Source organism: Crocodylus porosus, unplaced genomic scaffold, assembly GCF_001723895.1.
Source record: "Crocodylus porosus isolate Cpor-Errol unplaced genomic scaffold, CroPor_comp1, whole genome shotgun sequence".
NCBI classification, from domain to species: domain Eukaryota; kingdom Metazoa; phylum Chordata; order Crocodylia; family Crocodylidae; genus Crocodylus; species Crocodylus porosus.
In genome coordinates this window covers 40,947,055-40,967,839 of record NW_017728949.1, presented here as the reverse complement: position 1 = coordinate 40,967,839, position 20,785 = coordinate 40,947,055, and the positions used below count along the sequence as shown (strand labels likewise).

The window sequence follows — 20,785 nt, the reverse complement described above, 5'->3', positions numbered from 1 at the left end:
GACCCCAGTATTCTTTCCTGCCATGGCAGGGGGTCGGACTAGATGATCTGCTCAGGTCCCTTCCGACCCTAGAAACTATGAAACTGTGAAACTATAGGGTTGACTCTGGAAGATCCTGGGGTCAAACAAATGGTGTGAAAAAAGCCGGGCAGTACACGCAGTGTCAGCACTCGCCACCCAAAACCGGAGCTGGGCCAGCCAGAGCCACACTCCAGCTGCTGGAGTCTCCAAGAGGCAGGATTGCCATGGCTGCAGCCCCAGGAATTCCCCAGGACCCTGGGTAAGGTTGTTAGGGCCAGCATAGTTGCTAGCCCCAGCCTGCCCTACCCCACCCAGGGTAACCTGCCATGTGCCAAAGGGCACATGGGACAGGCATTCCCGAGGGACAAGTAGCAGAGGCACAAAGTGTGCCACTGTTTCTTGTCCTGAGGAAACAAATGTCCATGCTCATGTGGACGTGGCCAGAGTGTCCACAAAGTGTGGCATCAGGAACTCCCTGGTATGCCAGACTGTCTCCTGTGATTCTATACTTGGATGCTATGTTTCCAGGAGGGCTTGCTGTGTCACAAGATTAGGCCTCGGGCCTTTGCAAAGGACGGTAGCAAATTACTTCTTTACTGTAAGTATTTCTTTATATAAGTTCCTGTAAATGAAATGTTTCCACATTTGTAAGCTTCATCAAGGTACAAACAGCAGCTCACTTGCTGCTTTGAACACAAGACAGAAACAGTGCTCAGCCAATAGCTACAGCTGTGAGAGGGTTAACACAAAACTACTACCCTTCGCTTTGCTGAGCAGACACAAGCAGCAGCCATCCTGGCACCCACATGGCATGCACAGTCTCTCTAGGAGTGCTCCTTTTCCAGTGAAGAAAACAGCTTCCTTGAGTATTTATTTATGAAATTTATATGCCATCCTTTCCATTGAAGGCTCAAGATGGCTTATAGCAAAAGAGAATTAATAAATAATAAAATAAAACGTAATAAAGCAGAGCCTGACTAAACAACATTTTAGCTTAGTTTTGGTCAAAACATGCACTCCAATTTGGGGCGGCTGATTTTGGGGAAAAAAGGTGCATGTATTATGTTAGAAAATACAGTATTCTACTTAATATAATTCATTTTTAGACTGTATCTGATGATACCAACATTAAAAACCAGTTTAAAAATGTAACCGTTAAACTTATACCACCTAATAAAAAACACACTCTGAAAACAGAATAAAGAATCACAGTACTTTCAGCAAAAATTCATAATTATGAACTTATGTATTTCTGCAGAGAGAAACTGCCACCATCTCTTCCAGCTGCTGCTTCATGGCAGCTCTTATTTATGCTTCAAACAGTACAAAGTTGTATCTCTATTTGCTTGTTCATTTGAAATAATTAATTTGAATCTAAATAAAATTGCTCTCTGGTGTGTTTTTTATTTATTTTGCTGAGCTCTGCTGGCTCGGCTTCAGTATTCATTTAATGCTTGTGAGTGAATTGCCTGTAGCTATCCTACTCCAGTGATCATGTAAATCCTGCATTCATTCTGGGAACTGCAGGTTCTGAATACTGAACATAACTTCATAATACCTGTATTTACCTGTATTATAGTAGTGTTAAGGTTCTATCAACACTTTCATTCTAAATCTCCAATTTCAAGCATTTACCTCAGCCATTTTTAAATCACGCTAGGTGTTCAAGTTATCAGGCTGATGTAGTTTAATTTCATGTAGATGTTTTTAAATGCATGCCTTAAAAGCTATTCAGTTCAGACTAGCAAACTCTATTTAGTTTAAGATAAAATCCACTAGCTTCATACTTTACTTGTCTAAGCTTTTTCTCCCAGGGGATTTAAAAACAAATCTTTCCTGACCACTGATCTTCAGCCTGTGGGGATATACTTATGATATTTTACATCTGAAAAGCAGCCACTGAGTATTCTATTTTGTGAACTTAGGAGTATCAAATATATATATTTAGAAGTTTAGATAAGTAGTTTAAAAAAGTTTACAAAAGAGAAATGTACTAATTCTCTGCTGGACCAGTTGGTGATTGACTAAATAAGAAGACTACCTCGTTTGTCATTCCTTTCATATAGCTGGTTTTGCCTTTTTCAGGCTTCCCCCAGATAGTTATGCCCACTATTCTCAAGAGCGTGGACACGGTTAAATATTCATATGCTATATAGGAAGTCAAGTATGGATTTCAACTTGCATCATTTACAGGGAAAATTAGCCAAGTAGGTCAGTTTTCTAGCCGTGCAGAAGTCTGTGCAACTATTTTTAGCATTATAATTAAAAACATCAAGACAAATTAAAATGCAAATCCTAATTCAAAGATAAATTATTTGAAGTGACCATAGTAAAGTTAGGAATTTTAAGGTTGGCCGTGCCAGTATTAAAGTGGAAAAACCAATTAATAGATTATTTGGATTTCTTTCTTTATGTGATTGTGTTGTTGTGTGACCCATCATGTGTTATACCAGAAAAAAGGCAATGCCTGTAACTGCCATCTCTAAAAATATCGGGCATACTTCACTAGGAACTCCTATACAAACTGATACAATATCACCAGTATTTGAACGTTAAACACTACTTTAAAAATTGTACTATGAGAAGTTTTACAGATACAGACAGTCCCAAAGGAGGGGTCTCTTTTGCCCCGTCTCAGAAAAATTTCCACAAGAACCCCAAACTACCTGAATGGTATACTTTATTCACTGTGGGCTGCTTGACAAGGAATTATGTTGCCCTCCTCACAAATGGATACGCTAGTGTGGTTCCATTTCATTCAAGGCATAAAACTTGTTTTTCTCTAATGCATCATTTCAGCTGTCATCTTGAAATCTAAATTACCTGGGAAGTCAAATGATAAGAAACACTCTAGTCTCTTAGAATTGCATTTTTTTCAACATGATGCACAGGAAATCCACACACAGTTGTCATTATTTTTGCATTTTCAATGTAGTCTAGTGGCATTATCTGTATATAAACCCCAATAGCCAATATTGTGTTTTGTCTGCTTAACTCCCACGCAGCACTTAAAGTTTAGCTTTTAATCCAAAGCTATTAATTTTCATCTGGAAAGTTACTATGTGAACAACTGTTTGCTAGTCTTACACTTAACAAATGTGTTTGGGATTTGCAAAACACTTTGAGTCCAATACAGTAGCTCATTGTCATTTTCCTTTCAGAGGAGGTATATTTTGAAAATAAAATAGTATTCTCATTCGGTATTTTCAACATGTTGCTTATTTTGATATATTTATATGGGGTAGGTAATTGATTGCTTTCATGACATAGCTAAAGAGAACATCTTTCAGACTAAGTACCAGGGTAAGAAGCTACTATGATAACTGTCATTTCACATTTGTTTTGCTGTTTTGTCAAAAAGGCAAAATGGACGTTCCCTGTGAAAAATGAATAAACAAGAAAGGTTCTAGAGTAGATGCTCTTTAAGTCAGTGGCACTGTACATAACTAACCTGTTTTGTATCTTAAATAGGCAATATAACTGCTGAAACAATGATGGAGATTCTTCGAGATAAAGAGAGTGGCATTAATATGGAAGGAGGATTTATGACTACTGGAAGTATGGTCTCCATTTTACCTCAGGACTCAAGTCTACCTTGTATTCATTTCTTTACAGGAACCCCAGAGCCTGACAGGTGATGCATTAACTTGGGTAATAAAAACTTCAGTAGGGTCTAAAATGGCAATTTTTGTTTAAATCTTTTAACTCCAAACATGTAGTGAGAGCAGGATGCGTAAGTCTTAATTAGGATCTTACAGCTCCTCTGTGTACATGTATAACATTAATTTACCTGTTAAGAGACTTCATGTACCTGTGCCAATTAACTCAGAAATAAGATGAGTTTTCTGAAGTCTTTCTCCAGAGGAAGCTAAAGGGAGAAACAGAAGAAATAGTGACTCATTGACTTTTATTTGGCAATTGTACTAAAACTGTTTCAGTGAAGGATGTTCTATTTTTTCCCTCTAGGTCTGTATTTAAGCCTTTTATTTTTGTGCCAAATATTACTCAGTTACTAAAAACCAACTCACCAACATTTGGTGAGAATGACCCGGTTAAAAAGAAACCACGTTTTCTGACTCAGCCAGATCGAAGACATGAACTCTATAAAAAACATGAACATGCAGCTAAAGTAATGGAAGCGTGCAAGGTATGTTGATTAAATTATAATTCAACACAGGTTGAATTGCAAGCATCATACATGTTTTACAGATGTGACTATTTAAGGTTCCAGTTTGATGTTGGGCAGCAAAGAATATAAATTCAGTGAAGTAGAGTCCAATCTTTAGTATGCACTTCAGAAATGTTGAGGCCCAATTGGTATGTTAACTGTTTCTCTATTTGACAGGCTTAGGCCCAGCCTGTCAAATGTCCACACTGCTTCCCAGTTTTCTGACTCTTGGTTCTGGTCTTTTCCTTTTTTTCCTAATGTCAGTCACCTCCTTTTCTTTTTCCACTGTTAGTTACTTTCCAGTTGTAGTTCATAGTAACCAAGCAACACTAATCATTCCCTCAAGATCTGTGAAGCAACTGAGTTGTATATAGCTCTGGGCACAAATGGGGATTTTAAAGCATACTTATAGCACTAGTATCCAAGTAACTATTTTCAGTAGCAATAATGAGCTGTAATTTGCATCAACACAAATACGCTCATGGTAGCAAAGGTGAAAGCTGTAGTAGACAGATCTTGGGTATCAGTAGCTTTGAGTAGGTTAAGGAACCATGTTTATGATATGCCACTTTTTTGTATGCCAACACCATAGAGAATTACAGTTCCTAGGTATCCAGCATAGACATAACTTGTGCAAGGAAGCATGAGCAGAAATACCAGGTTTGTGAGGAACAGAAAATAGAGTTAATTCCTAAAATGGCCCTGGTATCCAAGATTGAATACCATCAAAAGAAAGAGCTACTGAGAATCTACTGACTCAAAAAAGGTGTTCCATCAGCCAAAAACATTGTCATTTTTGTAGGGAAATGAAGTAAGTAGAGACCTAAGGACCTGAATGAGAACATAGCATCTGAATGAGAACACCAAGTAATCTGGACAAACTAGATAGCGTTGCCTTTTACCCCAGTGCACTGTTGCTACAGACAACGTGTTAATCTATGCAGAAAGATTAAAATGGTCAAACAGTGCATTCCTTTTCTTTCCTTTCCTTTCTCTGCCTGTTGTATTTGTAATACAGATTTTTGTTTTTGTAGGAGAAAGGAAAAGAGATTCTGGAACGGATAAGGAAGCTGGAGAAAGAGAAAATAAGTGAGATGGAATTGATCCTGCAGAACAAATACCTTGATGTTGACCAAGCCGTGCACCTTTTTTCAGAGTGTGTAGAAGAAGAAATCAGTGCATATGCTTAAGGGTACAACTCAAATGCAGCAAAATTCAGCTTCAGCAATCAGCCTTTGTAGGCTCTATGGATTAAATCTTACTTTTCAAAAGCCAGTTCCCATTAAGAATTATATATTTTGCACATATTGTAAAGGAGCTTTAGCTTTGAAGGAACAGACTAAAAAGTCTTTCAAAAGTAGGGAATAGGTTTGCCATGTACATGACACATGATTGTAGGCTGGCAGCTGAGGGAGCACTGAATAGAGACAACTAACTTTACTACTAGAAGTATTAAGATGGAGATCTTCATTCTGTATATAGTACTGATTTGGACAACGTTTTCTGCGCATGCAGATTTCATAAGACGACTCAATACTCACGTGGATCTTAGGAACAGGATTTCATTGCATCTCTATTAAAACAGCTAAGTCTGAGGACTCCTTATAATACACATTACCAATATGTATCAGTTTCCTTTTGAGATTCTGCATAAAACAAGCAAATCATTCAACCTAATTAAACTTTCAAGTGTGCAATTACCACTCTACACCAAAATATTTTAGCTGTCATTAAGTTTATATAGCTAGTATACATCTGAATGGACTAAAGATAAATCCTCCTCTAACAGGACATATGGGTAACAGTCATGTTACCAGTTTCACAATTATAAATAACAAATGCATCTTTTAACAAAAAATGCAAAGAGTATCCCTTAGGTAAGTTGTTTTAACTCATCTCTACAATAAGGTGTCTTGAAATTTGATAGATTATATACTTAGTAAGTAGCTAGTATTCTAGGGGTACAAAATATCCTGCCAGTTACAGTAAAACATTAAAGTTGGCATTTCCCCTATGTTTTGATTTGCTAACCCTCACACTGAAAAATAAATTATCTTCGATTTCATGTACTGTTTTCAGAGTTGTGTGCTTCAATTAATTCTGCTAATGCACTTTAGAATACAACTCTGGATTGTTTTGTAAAGAGTAATGAATTTTTACACGTTTAAACACACAAGTACAATGAAAACTAGTGCCAGGTATGTAAAGGTATAGAGTACGTGTACAGTAATACCATGGCAGTTTAAAAATTAACTTTCTAAACTTTTCCACTTAAACTCTAATAAATTATGGATTAAATCTAAAGTATCTTGCCAAAGTTACCAGTCTAATCATGCCTTGCTCCTTCCCCACTCTTTCTTTGATCCTTTTGTAAGGTAATGATAAATTTATGACATGATGTAAATATCTGTGGTAAACAAGAATCTGAAGAACAGAGTATATAAAAATAATTTATGAGATGATATAGACTGTAAATAAGTATCACAGAATGTGGAAGAGGTTCCTTCTATACAAAAATGGTTTGAAGATTTTTAAAAACTTTTTGTTTAAACAAACTCAAATTTTTCCCTAGGGAAAAACCTTATAGTTAATTGGATAGACAGATAGAAGCCAAGTGATATTTGGGCTGGGAAGCTTCATACAGGTTAACATTGTATTGAGACATATTGACATCTGATTATTTTGTGTTTCGTGAAAATGTGAAATAGTGTAAAAAAAAAAAAAAAAATCTAGTCTCTGATACAGGGATAGTACCCGCTAGCAAAACTATGAAAACTTCAAACAGAAACCATAGCACCCTACAGCTAATATGAAAACCATCTCCTATGAAGGGAGTCTTTTGAGCCATTCTCAGGCAAGTGAACCCTTTCATGGATTTGGAAGTGACAGTTAGCATACTTTTATTGTATTCGATAGAAGCTCTAAAATTATAACCAAGATTATGGCCATGGTAAAAGTTCCATAAAGCCTTAGAACAGTTAATGCGGATGCTTCTCTTTCCATAATGGTTACAGCAGATTTAGAATGTATACAGTGCCCTAGAAATAAGGCCACCTGTTCTACATATTTCTTTATATTTAAATCACACACTGGTCGTATTAGCAGAATGGCATACTTGTATGCATCTTCTTACCTCTCCTATCCTCCTCTGTGTCTTTATATATCCAATGACTTTCCAAGTTCTCCACTTCTTGCATGAAAAATTATCAGTGTTCTGTTATATGAAAAAGCTTATATAGACCTCAGCTACTTTTGATATGACCATTTCCTTCCAGTACCTTTGTATTTTAAGGTTACTTACAAGGTATTGTACACAGATAAATGGGGGGGAAAAAAATCAGAGACAGTGAACATGAAACTGGGTCAGTTTCACATTGTTATTTTAGATGCTGCATCTGTCACTGAAAACCACTGATTTATATATTTAATTCCAGTTTTCCTGTTTGTGAACTCCTGTATCTTGTATCTCCCTAGGGTGTGATGGATTAACATAGAAAAGGTGAAATTAGGAAACTAAGCAAAGTGCTGCTAAGAGAGCTGTCCCTAGGGGTGTGCAGGGTTGGGGGCATATTAGCCTGTGCGGGGCTTGGGGCAGGGTGGGAATGGAGAGCGGCATAGGTGGAAGAAGGGAAAAAAAAAACATTGGTGGGGCTGAATGTGCACATGCTCACACACCCTCACCCCTGGAAAAGTTTGTGGGGAAGGGGAAAGAGCACAGAGGGGAGTGAAATTGCCCAGTGCCACGGCTGGTGCCGTGCTGGCTGGCTCTGGCTGCCTCCCGGCCCTGGCCGCAGCAGTCCCAGCCCTGACCCTGGCTGGCTCCTGGCCCCAGGTGTGCACTGCCCCTGCGGGGGGTGGGGGGCTGGAGCAGGGCCAGCCTTGACTGCACCACTGGGCCGGAGGATTCCTTGCCTCCATGCTGCCATTGCTTTGAAAGTGGTGGGTGCTGCGACGTGGATCCTGCCGCTGGGAAGTGGCGCCACTGGGCTCCAACTGTCCCATGACTCAGCCCAGTTGTGGACAATCAGAGCCCAGTGGCTTGTCCAGGGTTGTGGTGGAGAGGAGCTGAGAGCAGGGTGGAACTCCCCCCACTTCCCCCTTGGCTCCCCACAATGCGCGCAGTGGCGGAAGTTGCCTCCCTGCATCCCCGAAGGATCCAGCAGGCTCTGACTGTCCCATGACCCGGCCTGGCTGGGGCCCCAGTCACAGTGAATGGGGCCTCAGCTGGGTTGTGTCATGGAATAATACCCATTGTGCAGCAGGAAGGGGGCAGGGTGAATGATTCACCCTCCCCCGTCCCACTCCCCCCTGCATTGTGGGGGTCTCAACCTGTCTACTCCCCCAGGCTGATAAAGAAGATTAAAAGAAACTTACCTGCCTGTATGCAGCTGGGCCAGCTGCAGTGCTGGCTGTAAGTGCAGGGTAGCTGAGTATACCTGTTGCCCCCCCTCTGCAGCAGCCCGTGCACAACAGGCACTGCCCTCTGGGGGAGCTAAGCCCTGTTAGCCCCCTGCTTCTGCCACCGGCAGTGCTTGACAAAAGTGCTGGGCCCAGGGCGGTCGCCCTGATTCGTCCCCCCGTCTTGGGATGAAACTGGCTGCTGAACATACAAAGTAATCTGAAAATTCCTGTTGCTTAGTTATAGTAACTCTAGGTGTTGCCAACATTACATAAAACATTTTCCATAAAAACTTTTTTTTTCAGTTAACTGCATCCTTCTGCATCTCTGTTGCCATCATATTCTTCTAATAAAGAACAAGATCTCTTGGGAGTTCAATAATACAGAAATGTTTATGAAATGGAAAAAGAATGATTCAATAAAGTGTTATTTGCCATGTTCCTTCACAGTTCCTAATGTAGGTCTTACTTGACAGCAAATCATTTAGCAGTCATTCCATCTTGAATTTTGACTTCGTTACACCACCTAAAATAGTCCTAAAACAGATGCTACAAACAGCTATATTGGTTATTGTGGTGAATTAGGTTCTGCCCCTGGACAGTGTTAGGCAGCATTGTAAAGTTATGGTATCTGTTATGGTACTTGCTTTGCTGCTGCTATATTCCAGTTTTATGCAACTCTTGTAAAATCAATGAAGTTATACAAGCATAAAACAGAAGTAACACCGTAGTGAAACAGGCCCACAAAGTGGACTGCTTACCACTTAGTCATAATCTCATGGTAATAAGCAGGGAGGTCAGCCCAGATTCCAACACAGGCAATTACGCTTAGACTATTCCCCTGTAGCTGCCACATTGTTTTCTCTTTCTGGGTCTAAGTGATATACCATTGTAATTGGCCTGCTTCAGTCTGTAGGTGGGTGAAGTGATGGATGTCACTTCCTTTTACTGTCATATGGGATTTATTTTGGATGAGCTCTTCTTGGGAAGAATTATTTTAGGAAAAAAATAAAGAACTAAAAGAAATTGGTAAGAAAGTTTAAGTGACCTCTAGGAGGCAACCTTAACACACATTTGGGTTAGGAGCACCAGGCAGTTGAGAGAGACTATTTAAATAGGTCACTGGAACTTATGACCTAATGTGTTCTACTGTTGTGAAAGCATGTATGAATTAAATGTTTCTTCCATGGTTTCTTCAATAAGTTACAGGAAAAAAAGGTTAAACCTCAGTGCTTCACAGGACAGAGCAATTGAATTGGTGGAAGTGTATTTTGGACATATAGGTTCCAGTTTATAAATTAATCCCGTCATTCCAAGCTAGTTGACCTGAAACAGAGAAGAGCCTAATACATCCTTTCAGGTCTTTAACAACAAAAGTCCCCATTCATTCAGATGTTTGGGAAGCGGGCACTCACGCTACTTTAAATGCTTCCACACCACTGGGAAGCAAGTACCTGCCTTCCTGTCATGGGGGCTTACCAGCTTTTGAGCACTGTCTAAAATCTGTTCATTTTCTAGTGGTGCCGAGTGTGCTCAAAAATAAAATAAATATCTTGAATTTAATTTACGGTTTCATTAAATTAATTAACTATTGCAGACTATATAATTGGATGATGGTATAGTATCAATGGTCACAATATTGTAACTCAGTAATAAGATGATGATTTCCACTTCAATTAAAGAGAACAATGTGATAAGGAGCTTTTTCCTTAGAGAGACAGTTTGGGAATTTTTTCCCTCAGAGACTGATTATTTTGCATGTAAACCTGGGGCAGACTGGATGCATCATAAGAAAGGGAATAAGCAGGACCATTTTAAATAAGGAAAATCAGAGAAAAGATGACTACTTGGCTGACAACACACTTTCAAGAAACTAGCCATTAGTCATCAAGTGGATAATTTAACAAATGCAGAAAACCAATGAAAAGGAGCTTAGTCCCAGCTAAGTCCCAAAGTATTTCATAGCTGGTATAAGTCAGTTATTCTTCACTTGAAAGAGATCAATTCACAGTAGGTCCTCCAGCCAGTTAAGAAGACACACTGATAAAATCCGTTGAGAAAACAAATGGGATTGCCAAATCACTAATATAAGAGGACCCTCAAAAAGGACAGAAATAGTTCTTGCAGTGTTTACCTTACAGAAGTACCCCATCGCATTTTACAACAAAATATTCAGAAACACCAGATAAAACAACTATAGATTTATTGAGAATTTGCAACATTTAGAAGCCAGTGATAACCACTGCTTCCATATATATATATACTGTAAGTGTATATATGCATATAGATTCAAAATTTCTTCCAAAATAGTTTAACACATCTGTTTTCAGCTGTTGCAATGTCACAAGAGTAAAGTATCCATTTTATCTGTGGCGTATACTAAGCCACGTTACTATAAACGTCAGGTTGTTTGGTTATGAAAAAAGGTAAAATATCCCAATTTGTACCGCACACAATAGTACGCTGTCTGCATCTATGCACGCTGCAGATTAATGTGCAAGAAAGACTACATGTTTGTCAGCAAAAGGATTTGGTTTCTCATGTCAAAGAAAAAATTCCTTAAAAAAAAAAAAGATTTAAAGGGAGATTTTCATACTTGGCTACTCTACTCGAGTAAAAGGCTATTTTGTGGGTCCCCCCAGTTACAGTGTTGATTAAAAATCTGGTAGAAATAATTTAGTATTGGTCTGGCAGTTTTAAAAGGGCACTAGTTATTCCGTACATTGATTCTATTAGCCATTTCAAAATATTTCAGATAATATGGATTCTCAAACTCTATTTTGTATATCGAAAGGATACAAACAACGGAGAGCGCTTTGAAATTTTTAGGGAGATACCTGAGTCTTAGTAGAATTTGATTACCTTATATCCATGAAAGAAATGTTTGACAAAAAAGTGAACATTATTTTTTCAAATCCTTAGAAATTCTAAAATCATGTTCAGAAATTCCATAAGGTTTCTTTAGACAAATTTAAAAGTCAGAGCGTTAAAAGTTCTGGACCTGATTTGCATAGATACCCACAGCTTCAACTCCCCACAGTAGCTTACTACCTCCAAATTTTGAAGATGAAAAGACTTGATACTCAGAAGGAATGAATAATCTGGTAATCATTCTCCTTTTACAGAGTTACATGCATCAAATGGAAAAAAAACACCCCGGATAACAAATTGTTTAGAATTAGTTCCATCTTTTTTTGTTTCTGCAAGACATTTTTTGTCTCTTTAAGACTTGATTAATTTGTATAAAACCAGGATCTTTGTTGTTATTTGTTCAGCTGCTAATTTCTTGCTCCTAAACCTTTGACATAAATCATATTCACACCAATTATGTCATTAAAAGCAGAGGATTTCATGTTTATGGGAGGAATAAAATACCTAGGCTAATAAATAAACAGTTGAGCAAAAGTTCCTCATTTTTATGCAAGTGTACAAAGTGACAAGAACAGGAAGATGGTGGAAGGGCAGTAGAAGGAAAGACTGGCTCCATTAAATCAATGGAGAAACTCATACCGTCTGAACTCAGGGTCAGGATCTCACCCGAGTAAATGCATAAAACATGGTAAAATACAGAATATAATCCCACTAGAATGCATACATTTTCTATATGGCACTGGCAACTATCAGTTGTTTCACTGATATTGTTCGTGGATATAATGAGGGGAGGAATCTTTTAACTCCTGTTTGTTTTGTTCAAACTGGAAAAATAGCTGATGCCAAGTATCTTCTAGTGGTTTAAGTTACATTATTTAAAAATAGATGTTGGCGTGAGTGAGCATTCAAAGCAGGTCATTAGCTACAGTTTTTTGAGAGTGAGAGACAGGCAGAACCAGCATTTCTTATGCATTACAAGTAAGAAACAGAATTCTGCAGGAATCAGAAGAAACAGAATGCATCAGGTGTCAGTAGTGAGAGCAGGGGAGATGAACTTGCTTGCTCTTGATTCTCTTTTGAGTACTTGCCCAGGTTAGTACCTCTCATTCACAGCAGATCTCTTACGAACAAAGCGGTAGTACAAGTACTCATCCCGAAATTCAAATTCATTGGTAATATGCTGGACAACTCCTCCTTTCACCAGTCTGTCTCCATACGTCACAGCTTCACCACGGTCAGAGGCAAGGCCAACTTGGATAAGCCAGTTCACCAGGTCACAGCCAAAGAAGATACCAGTTGATATCTTTGCACCACACCTGTATGTCAAAGGAAGGATTCACCCATATGTTCTGTAAATCTGGTATCACCACTGCATAGTGGGGGAAAGCAAGGAAAAATAGGGGGAAACAAGGAAAGACAGCATGATAGTTAAAAGTATGTTAGAAGGGAACCTGCAAGTTTTGTATACTACGGGTATGCCAGTTTTCAGTACCTTATCCTATAAAACACCTCAGTAAAAAAGCAAAATGCATGCAAAGCTGTTATGCCTGTGAGAATAAGCTTAACTTAAAGATCAATTTTAAGAAACCACACAAACACACTAATAATATTTATTGGATACTTACTTCATATGTATTCATTAGCATGACCACTTCTGTAACAAAATACCTGATTTAATAACATATGGTGTGCCAGTAGCAATAGCTATTTGGCTGCAATTTAATGCCCATCTATAAAACTTTTCTTTACCTGTGTGTGGTCATGGATGGACTTTTTATATAGTGTAAGTAAGTAACTTAACTGGCTTATTCAGCTAAGTATTTGCCAGAGGGGAACTACTAAGAATAATATAACATTTAGGATAAGACTGGGTTCATTTCCACCACGCTAATGAGGCAATGCTACTGACTTCTAGCCAGTACTTTTAAAAGTATTATTCAGAAATTTACCTTTAGCAATGAATGTTTCTGGTTATCTAAAATCTGTTCTATGGAACCCAAGTGCAGGGTTTCTGAAGTTTGAGCAAACAAAGATGATTAACAGCTATATGAGACGGCAACAGTCAAGGAACATTTTTATATTTTAATTAGAAACAAATAGTGAAAACAAGGTAAGGTTGTTAGCACCTAGTAATGGAGCAACAAAAGAAGAAATATATTACAAACATAGTATCACAGAAAAAGTATCTTTAAATCAAAGAGAAATGAGTGAAAAATTAAATGAGTGGATATTCAGAGGTGCAATAAAAGGATGCACATTATTTTCTCACAAATGACAAAAAGATTGGAAACATTGTGTAATATCCAAATATAAAATTAAAAAAAAAATTGATTCCAAAAATAGAAATTAAAACCCAAAAATGTATATTACATTTCTCTCTGTTCCGTAGTAGTCTGTTCCATCATTTAAACTGTCTATCCAGCTGCACTTTTGTCTGGAGAGAAAATGTTCTTAAACTGAACTATTGTCAAATCCAATTAGTTGGCAGACGACAGACAAAAACTAAAGACACAACAATTTTCAATAATGAGAAGGATAAACATTTTATCTTAACAGGTAGGTATAAAGCATACTTCATCTACTTTATAAAACTATTTTCTGGTGAGCCATATTTTGCCTCTGTGTAGATGAAATAGGCTCCATAGACTGCTTTCCTTCACCTTCCTTACAAGTTGCTTATACATCACAGGAAAATCAGAAGCATCTTAATTAGAACCACTCTTTATTTGTGACAACACAATGGATATTATACAGAACTATCTATCTATTATACAGATTTTTTTTCTTGCTGCTTTTCCTCCAATTCCATCCTAACTCTCTCCCGCCCCAGCACTGGAAATCATAATCCTCAATTTGGGGCATCATAATGTATTTCTGAAAGCTCTGAGAGATGTCAAAGACTAAGCAACACGAATGTGCGAACTTGTAACTGGCAAAGAAAAACTCCTCACCAGGGTGAGATTCCTTTTAAGGGTGCTGCACAATATTAGCATTATTAGGTGTGTAAACACCTACATGAGTCACAAGGTAAATTCAGGGATTTCACAGAGGAAATCATAGTGTCAAAAATGTCTGACCTGCTGTGCTCCGAGTTCTGTGCAAGAGAACAACTGCTCCAGTGCAGAGGCTCTCAACAGAGCTGTGGTGGCACTGGTGCCACCTCAGCCATTTTGAACTGCCCTGTGTGACTCCTGCAAAGGCAGATCGTGACACGGCTACAGCTGGCGCATGCACTCTACCTGCAGCCCTTCCTGGTCTGAGATCCTACACTCCTGGAAACAGAGGCGTGTCAGGCAGGTGGGACTGTCCTCTACCCCTCTGTTCCTCAGAGGAGCATGTGGGATTGGGCCAGGAAGGGACTATAACAAGAGCACATGCTCCAGCTGCAGACCCTTGTGCTGCCTAGCCAGAGGAGCCAGGTTGGGATGCAGCAGCCCTGTGCAGCACCCAGCCACAGGAGCCAAGTTGGACTGGAGCAGCCCTGTGCACCATGTGGCTGCAGAAGCCAGGTGTGGGGACATCCAGGGCAGGTAAGACCACCCTCCTTTTCTCCCAAGGGGCACAGGGGAGTGTTGCCTAAGACATGAAAGTCATTAGTTACATCCTGCCTGCTTTAGGTTCATCAAAAAACCCTGATACAGGATGGAGTGTTGCAGAAGAACCCTGGTTGAGGACCACTGAGGTAGGTGGAAGCAATACAATAGTGGTCCTGAACCAGGGGTGCTACCAAATTCAAACCAGTTGCATTTTCCAAGGGGTGCTTGGAGTATAACAAGGTTGAAAACCACTGCCTTAACACCTGAAAAAGTACACACTCAGGAGCATAGGCTTTTTGGGATCAGGCTAAAAAATTTTTCCCCTGCAAATACTGTGAGGTGTGGTCTGTGCTGCAAAGTTCTGCAAGCACAGGCACACTGGCTAGAAATGAGGAAATATGACATCCCCTGACCAGTGTAGTTAAATGAATAAAAACCTTGATATCAGTTCAGTTAGCTTAGCTTGTATTTTTTGGAAGGCAGTTTAACTGGACTGGCAGAAAAATCCCTTTTGCCACCATATCCTGCATCCCCACTCTTCCAGAACATCTATAGCCTTAGAAGTTCCCAACTGAAGAAGACATATCTAGTAATAAAACAACCTTTTAGAAAACAAAACCAAAAGCAGGACAGAACTAGAAAAGATCTATATTTAACACACACAATATTGCTTCTAAACTCAACATTCTTTGAAGTCTGGCAGAACAAGGCTCTTCGGTGTAGTATTTGTTGGGTCCAATTTTCAGGTCATTCCACCTGAACGTAACAATATGGCTACTTATGTAAAATTCAGGTATGAAAACACTTGCCTAAAATTACATTCTCAGTCTTCAAACTGATGTCTCCTTTCAGGGACATGCTGCATTATTACTGCTATACGATGGTCTCTGAACATTCTAATGCAGTTTACACGAACTTCTCCACAGCACTAGACTCACCTCCTGTCTTTGACAATGCTCCTGACACAGTGATCTCTATGATAGCGAACAAATTGTTGGCATGTCATTCTGATTTCCTCAGGAACAGAGGAATCTGTATGTTCTGCTGCTGTTCTACCACCCCAGAGGAATTCAAATCTAAAAAGTAATTAAGAAAAAACAAACATCAAAAAAATAACTGGCACTTTAGAAAGAAAACATTAAAAAATGTAGAACTCAGACAGACTTTCTCTAAGTTATTTCTGTCATCAGTACTGTGCATAAAATTGTTATCTCTCTGTGGCCCCCCTCTACACGTTACATTTATGCTGTGACTAACACATCAAGCATGGCATAAATGGCAAAGAGACTACATGTGCACCCAATTTAAGTCATTATAACATGGAAAAACAACCCTAAAATGTTCTACATATAACAACGAATATTTTTATGGCCAATTTATGTATGGTGCCTTAAACTGAATGTGTAGCAGGTCAGGGCTGGGGTTGACAATCAGGTGGTTGTCGGTTCCAGCCAGGGATTGCACTGGTGTCTTGAGACTGCAATTCACCAGTAGCCAGTGGCAGTGACATTAGAGCAGGACCAGAAAACTGTAGCTCACTATGGGTGCACATGTTAAAAAAAATGCATTTTACCAGCAGCATCAGCATGTTATATCAACCTGGCTCTGAAGCATCTGTGGAGATAGGGCATTTCAGCAGGGCTTTCTGGCATTTTTAGCTAAAGCTGAGTCAATCAGCTTTTAGATAAAACCGTCAAAAAGCCCCCCTAAAGCACAAGGCAGACGAGATTCTTTGGGTAAATCTGGTATCTTTTATTAGTCCAACTAAAATAGTTGGAAAAATTCTTCTTTGCAAGCTTTTGGGTACAAACACCCTTCTTTAGACAGAGGGACAGTCTGAAGTTGTTTTGTGTTCTTCCTGGATGAGACAGAAGCCAGTATCTCATGCTGAATGCAGGTCAGCGAAAATGCAAATGTGTGGCAGTGAGGGTCAGAGGAGGTGAGAGAGACACTAAAGCACTCAATCTTTCCAGAAACTGCAAAGCCAGGTTGAAGTAATTCACCACTTCTTCTGCGCAGGCATAGGGCTCAGCACAGGAACACTAAGTTTAAAGTAAAGCACTGGTTTATTTACTTATTTTTAAATGTCTGCAAGCAGCCTTTGTGCACTGAATTAGCCTAATACAAAAAGGGAGGAGAAGTGTGGAGCAAAAGCTGAAATGTAGGTTGACATTTTAGAAAACCAGTAACATTTTATAACTGTCTTTTGCATTTACTCTGCTTAGATAAATGTTTAAAGATTCAATTTACCTTCTTTTGAATGGCAGAATGATTAGATGTTTATCTAAACCAAAGATACCAAATGAAATGAAGCCCTGAAAAAAAACCACACACACACGCAAATGTCAGCATGATAAACCTAGAACCAAAAGTCTAAAAGAGACAGACTGGTACATATAACAAGCTGTCCAAGAGCCTCTCAAAGAGTTGGTAAATTTACTGATTAAGATAACTATTTCGCATGATGCTACAAACATAGCAAAATCCTTCCACAGTCTGCATTCAAGGACCAGTTAAAATAATGGGAAAAATACGCAGATAGCAACTTACTTGCAAACAGAAGGCATTATATAAATAACTTGCAGAGCAGAAAATATCATGCTATAGAAGAAAAGGATGAGTGATTTGTTTTAAAAAAAAAAAATTACCAGCTGTTTCTAGCAAAATTGACATGCATCTCATTTGATCAGACCTCCATCCAAAGGTCATGTAAACTGCCAGCATTAACTAACCAGCAGATAACTAAGAGATCTATCTGTGTATATACATGCAGATATGACCCTCTTATCAGGCTTCTCCACATCAGTCCAACACAAGTAACATCAGAATCTCTTCTCAGATAGTGAAGCGACTAACTTATGACATTAAAATGATCAATGCAGGCTGGAAAGGATTTTTTTTTAAATGTAACTTCTTCAGTATATATGTTAGTAAAATAATATTGAAGACATTTAATATAATGGTATTTTGATTATACATTTTAAACAGCTTATCAAAGCAGGGCAACAATATGAAATCTGACACATTTAAACCAGCGTCTGCGAGCAAATTATGGTTCCGATCTGCAATCTACTAGCTCCTTCCAGGAAGCGCCATCTGCCATCATCTGTTATCAGTGTCAAATGTTAACCGACATCATGGAGAGCTGAGGACATTTTGCAGCTCCTAGGAAGCACTAGCACTAGGTGGGATTACCTTCCATTTTGGCTGCAAGAGCATTTCATATAATTCCAGCAATGTTTTCACCACAGCATCTGGTGAGCACAGGAGGAAAATACTCCTAAATCAGTTCTTGCCATTTTAGCCAAATGACAGCTACTAGAAAAAGTAAGATGGAGACCTCAAAGCCACAAAAACCTGAGGGCTTGTCAACTCAAGACAGTTGTGCTGCCATAACTTTGGGCTGTCTTTTCAGCCAATGTAGTTATATAGATTCAAGAGGCTCAGTGGATACTTATCTGAGGGCATGGACAGGTACAGCTAGAGCACTTCAAAAAGGGGGACATTTCAAAAGCTGTTACATTCTACTTGTTGCATATGGACAAGCTGGGACACTACAAATACAGCAAAACTGCTCCAACTCTAATCCTGGATGAAGGAGTGTTAAAGCTGAAGTGACTGGCTACATTACTATGTTCCTGGCTTGGACACATTACAATTAGAAGGCAACAGCTGCCACCCTTTTGAAACATTATCATTATGTAATGGCTCCAACCATATCTGCATCCAGACCCTGAGCATAAAAACAGACCTCTCCAAATGAAGCAGATCAAGCCAGGGCAGAACTCATCCTGCCATAGCTACTCCACTGCACTGGGCAAAACAAACGTCACCCATTGTCCTGCACTGGGCAGTGGCCCAATATGGGACAACAAGCAATGTGTTCCCCTTGCCCATGAATACCCCACGTTCCTTGTTGTTCCACGCCTTCTTGCCAGGACCTACATCGCCCTGTGCTCTGTGCCAGGGCATGAGCTGGTGTGTGACCTGGGGAATCCCCAACACCCTAAGCCTCCATGCCAGGACCCATGTCTCTGCATGAAGTAGGTATGACTGTGCAAAATTTCAGCAGTCGTTTCATTTCAGAGGTGTTTTGGCCTATTTCAGCACCCGAAAAACCAAATCCGAATTGAAATGGAAAGCTCTGAAACAGCTCCGAAACTAGTCAGAAGGCTCCAAAATGTTTTGGAAATGTTTCGGAGAATTTTGGAGCTGGGCTTGCAGGGAAACAAAAATTAAGAAGAGGGAGGGTAAGGTCAATATCAAAGTAGTCATCTAGCTCCCGGTTCCATTCCCCAGCTCTCCGATCACTTCCCCCAGCTCTTCCCAAGGGGGTCTGCCTGCAGGGTTTCAGCAGCCTGCCGCTGCAGGCTGGAACCAGTAGCAGATGCTTGGCACAGCCTGTGCCGAGTGCTGGGAAGACTGTGGTGTGGCTGAAACCTGACACACGGATCCAGGGGCCAGACTGAAACCTGACACTCAGATCCAGAGGCCCGCCCCTCCAGGAAGAGCTGGGCAAATGATCAGAGAGAGGGGGAAATCGCACCAGGGACTAGGGAATCCCTGCCGTGCAACCTGGCTCTGCAGGCAGCAGAGATCCAGGCTAGGTTTTCCTTGCCACTGCTACCCACTCCACATCGCTGGGGCAGCACAGGGCGGGCAGTGGCAGCAAGGAGTCCCCCAGCATGGATCTCTGCTCCCTGCGGAGCCAAGATGTGTGGCAGGGACCAGCAGGCTTGCTCGCTGCTCTGCGCTGCTTCCCTGCCACGCGACCCGGCGTGACAGGAATCAGAGATTCATGCGGGGGTCTCCTTGCCTGCTCTTCCCCAGGTGAACCACCCATGGCTCCATCCTGCTCCCCACTGAGGCCCTTCAGCCTCTGGCACCAAGCCTCACCCAGCTGGGTAGGGCTGTGTGAAGCTTGCAGCCCATTTGAAACTGATTCAGAGGAGATTTGGCCAAAATGAAACAGGAAAGTGATCCGAAACACCGAAACAAAATCATTGTCCTCTGAAACGTCCAAATCCAAAATCAAAACACAACCGTTTCACCCAGCCCTAGAAGTAGGGGGTAATGTGGGTCCCAACAAGAAGGCACATGGCAATGCAGAACCTGGGGAATTCTTAGTGCCCCATGCCCTGCAGTGACCCATGCTTCACACAGGTCCTATGCCTCCCCACATCTCCTTGCTGAACCATGCCTCTGTGTGAAGCACAGGTCAGTGCAAGCCCTGGCATGGAGGTATGGGGTGCCAGGGATTCTGTGGGTCCCATGCCTTCACACAGCAGAGGCTTTCCCCACTTACAGAGACCAGGACAGGTCTTCATAAGTGAAGAACCCCACCTTTCTCCACTTACAGAAAGGTGCCCCAAGGTTCCCCAGGGCATGTCTCTAAGCAGGAAAAGCCAGGCAGGTTTGGCTTTGGTGGTGGATGGGTCACTTTCGATTTGGAGGGATGTGGGCAGTGGGGTTCTGCAGGGCTCGGTCCTCGGGCCTGTGCTGTTCACCATCTTCATCAGCGACTTGGACAAGGGGGTAAAAAGCACCCTGTTCAAATTTGCTGATGACACTAAGATGTGGAGGGATGTGGGCACGCTAGAAGGGAGGAACAGGCTGCAATTGGACCTAGACAGGTTACAGGGGTGGGTGGATGAGAATAGGATGGGATTCAACACCGACAAGTGCAAGGTGATGCATGTGGAGGGGGAACAACCGGCACCATACCAACAGGCTGGGGAACTCCCTTCTCATCAGTACAGAAGCAGAAAAGGATCTTGGAGTCATCATTGAT

General features: G+C 40.5%; 2 protein-coding genes across 6 annotated transcripts in view; one reads left to right on the top strand and one right to left on the bottom strand.

The window, feature by feature from the left end:
* Nucleotides 1-7,220, top strand: part of SCRN3 (secernin 3) — a 10,527-nt gene extending 3,307 nt beyond the window's left edge. Inside the window, exons 5-7 of the mRNA XM_019553676.1 lie at nt 3,493-3,655; nt 3,988-4,168; nt 5,224-7,220. Coding sequence (XP_019409221.1) covers nt 3,493-3,655; nt 3,988-4,168; nt 5,224-5,379 — 500 coding nt within the window. The 3' untranslated portion in view covers nt 5,380-7,220. The remainder of the gene's footprint in view (nt 1-3,492; nt 3,656-3,987; nt 4,169-5,223) is intronic.
* Nucleotides 7,221-10,773: 3,553 nt separating this feature from the next.
* The window catches only part of GPR155 (G protein-coupled receptor 155), a 48,946-nt gene continuing 38,934 nt past the window's right edge, over nt 10,774-20,785 (bottom strand). For 3 of the 5 annotated variants that reach the window (XM_019553669.1, XM_019553670.1, XM_019553671.1), the window contains 3 exons: nt 17,245-17,309; nt 15,933-16,070; nt 10,774-12,774 (listed from right to left, as the gene is read on the bottom strand). In XM_019553669.1, the coding sequence (XP_019409214.1) occupies nt 12,552-12,774; nt 15,933-16,070; nt 17,245-17,309 (426 nt within the window). In that variant the 3' untranslated portion in view covers nt 10,774-12,551. The other 2 variants (XM_019553672.1, XM_019553673.1) reach the window with 2 other exon arrangements.